The sequence below is a fragment of the Echinococcus granulosus genome (genome assembly GCF_000524195.1).
Source record: "Echinococcus granulosus chromosome Unknown EG_S00063, whole genome shotgun sequence".
Lineage (NCBI taxonomy): Eukaryota > Metazoa > Platyhelminthes > Cestoda > Cyclophyllidea > Taeniidae > Echinococcus > Echinococcus granulosus.
The window spans coordinates 462,916-463,954 of NW_020170443.1; the positions used below are offsets into that span (position 1 = coordinate 462,916).

The 1,039-nt window shown below is 43.0% G+C and overlaps 1 protein-coding gene across 1 annotated transcript; it reads left to right on the plus strand. All coding sequences in view use genetic code 11, as the record gives it.

The window, feature by feature from the left end:
• Nucleotides 1-242: 242 nt before the first annotated feature.
• EGR_06805 (AntigenB) lies at nt 243-589 on the plus strand (the record flags this gene model as incomplete). The annotated part of the gene is made up of 2 exons (XM_024496054.1): nt 243-301; nt 391-589. 2 exons carry the CDS (start codon nt 243-245, stop codon nt 587-589), a joined length of 258 nt encoding a protein of 85 aa, XP_024349594.1.
• Between the last annotated feature and the right edge of the window lie 450 nt (nt 590-1,039).

Consider the following 1,039-nt stretch of genomic DNA (forward strand, 5'->3'; position numbering starts at 1 on the left):
CCCACTCCATGAAAACGTATGGTTTTTTGCGTAGTCACACCATTTTGGCATCAGAGAGGAATTATCCCTCCACTCACAGTTCATTCATCACATTATTTCATCAATTTTGCGTTCCACTTCAAATGCGGGTAGGCATGTTTAGATGATGCCAAATCAACAGGAAGTAGACGGTGTGTATATAAGGCACACATCGTCCGTGTTTGTTTGCTCGTGTGTGGGACAATTTCGGGAACAACATCACAATGCGGTTCTGCCTTCTTCTCGCTCTGGCTCTCGTCTCATTCGTGGTGGTTACTCAGGCGTAGGTCACACTACCCTCCCTCATCTCCACCTCATTCACGCTCGCATTTGCCACTCTCTTCCTCTTCTTATTTTTCTTCTTCCATTTAGTGATGATGGCCTCACCTCGACGTCGAGGAGTGTGATGAAAATGTTTGGCGAAGTGAAGTACTTCTTCGAACGTGATCCGTTGGGTCAGAAAGTGGTTGACCTCTTAAAGGAACTGGAAGAAGTGTTCCAGTTGTTGAGGAAGAAGCTACGCATGGCACTCAGGTCCCACCTCAGAGGGTTGATTGCTGAAGGTGAATAGAGGTGCCAATACACTGTCATGTGACTAGTCATAGATTTTGCTCAATAAACCATCTACTTTATCTCTTGTGCGGTGTTCTGTTACCTACCTCGAGGGAACTGGACTCCGTAGCTAATGCGACCTAACATTCTTACTACTCTATTTTCAATAATATTAATATACCTTAAATTGTTTCGTGTTTCTTTAATTATTTGTGTTGTCTAGGCGTGTGCGAAAGCAATATGGATGTGTAGGCTACATCCATGAAATCTTACGTTAGTTGTACATACTTAAGCACAAAAACTTGTTATGGTTCTGTTCGACTAAGAATGCAATGATATTTAATTCACAAATTGTTCCGAAGGCAGAATCTCGTGGCATGTCAGGGCAAACGACAATCAAAAACGTATCTAGCCTCGTTCCGGCAGAGAATATTAGACTTGTTAATGGCAAAGCAAGGAAGATGTGGAG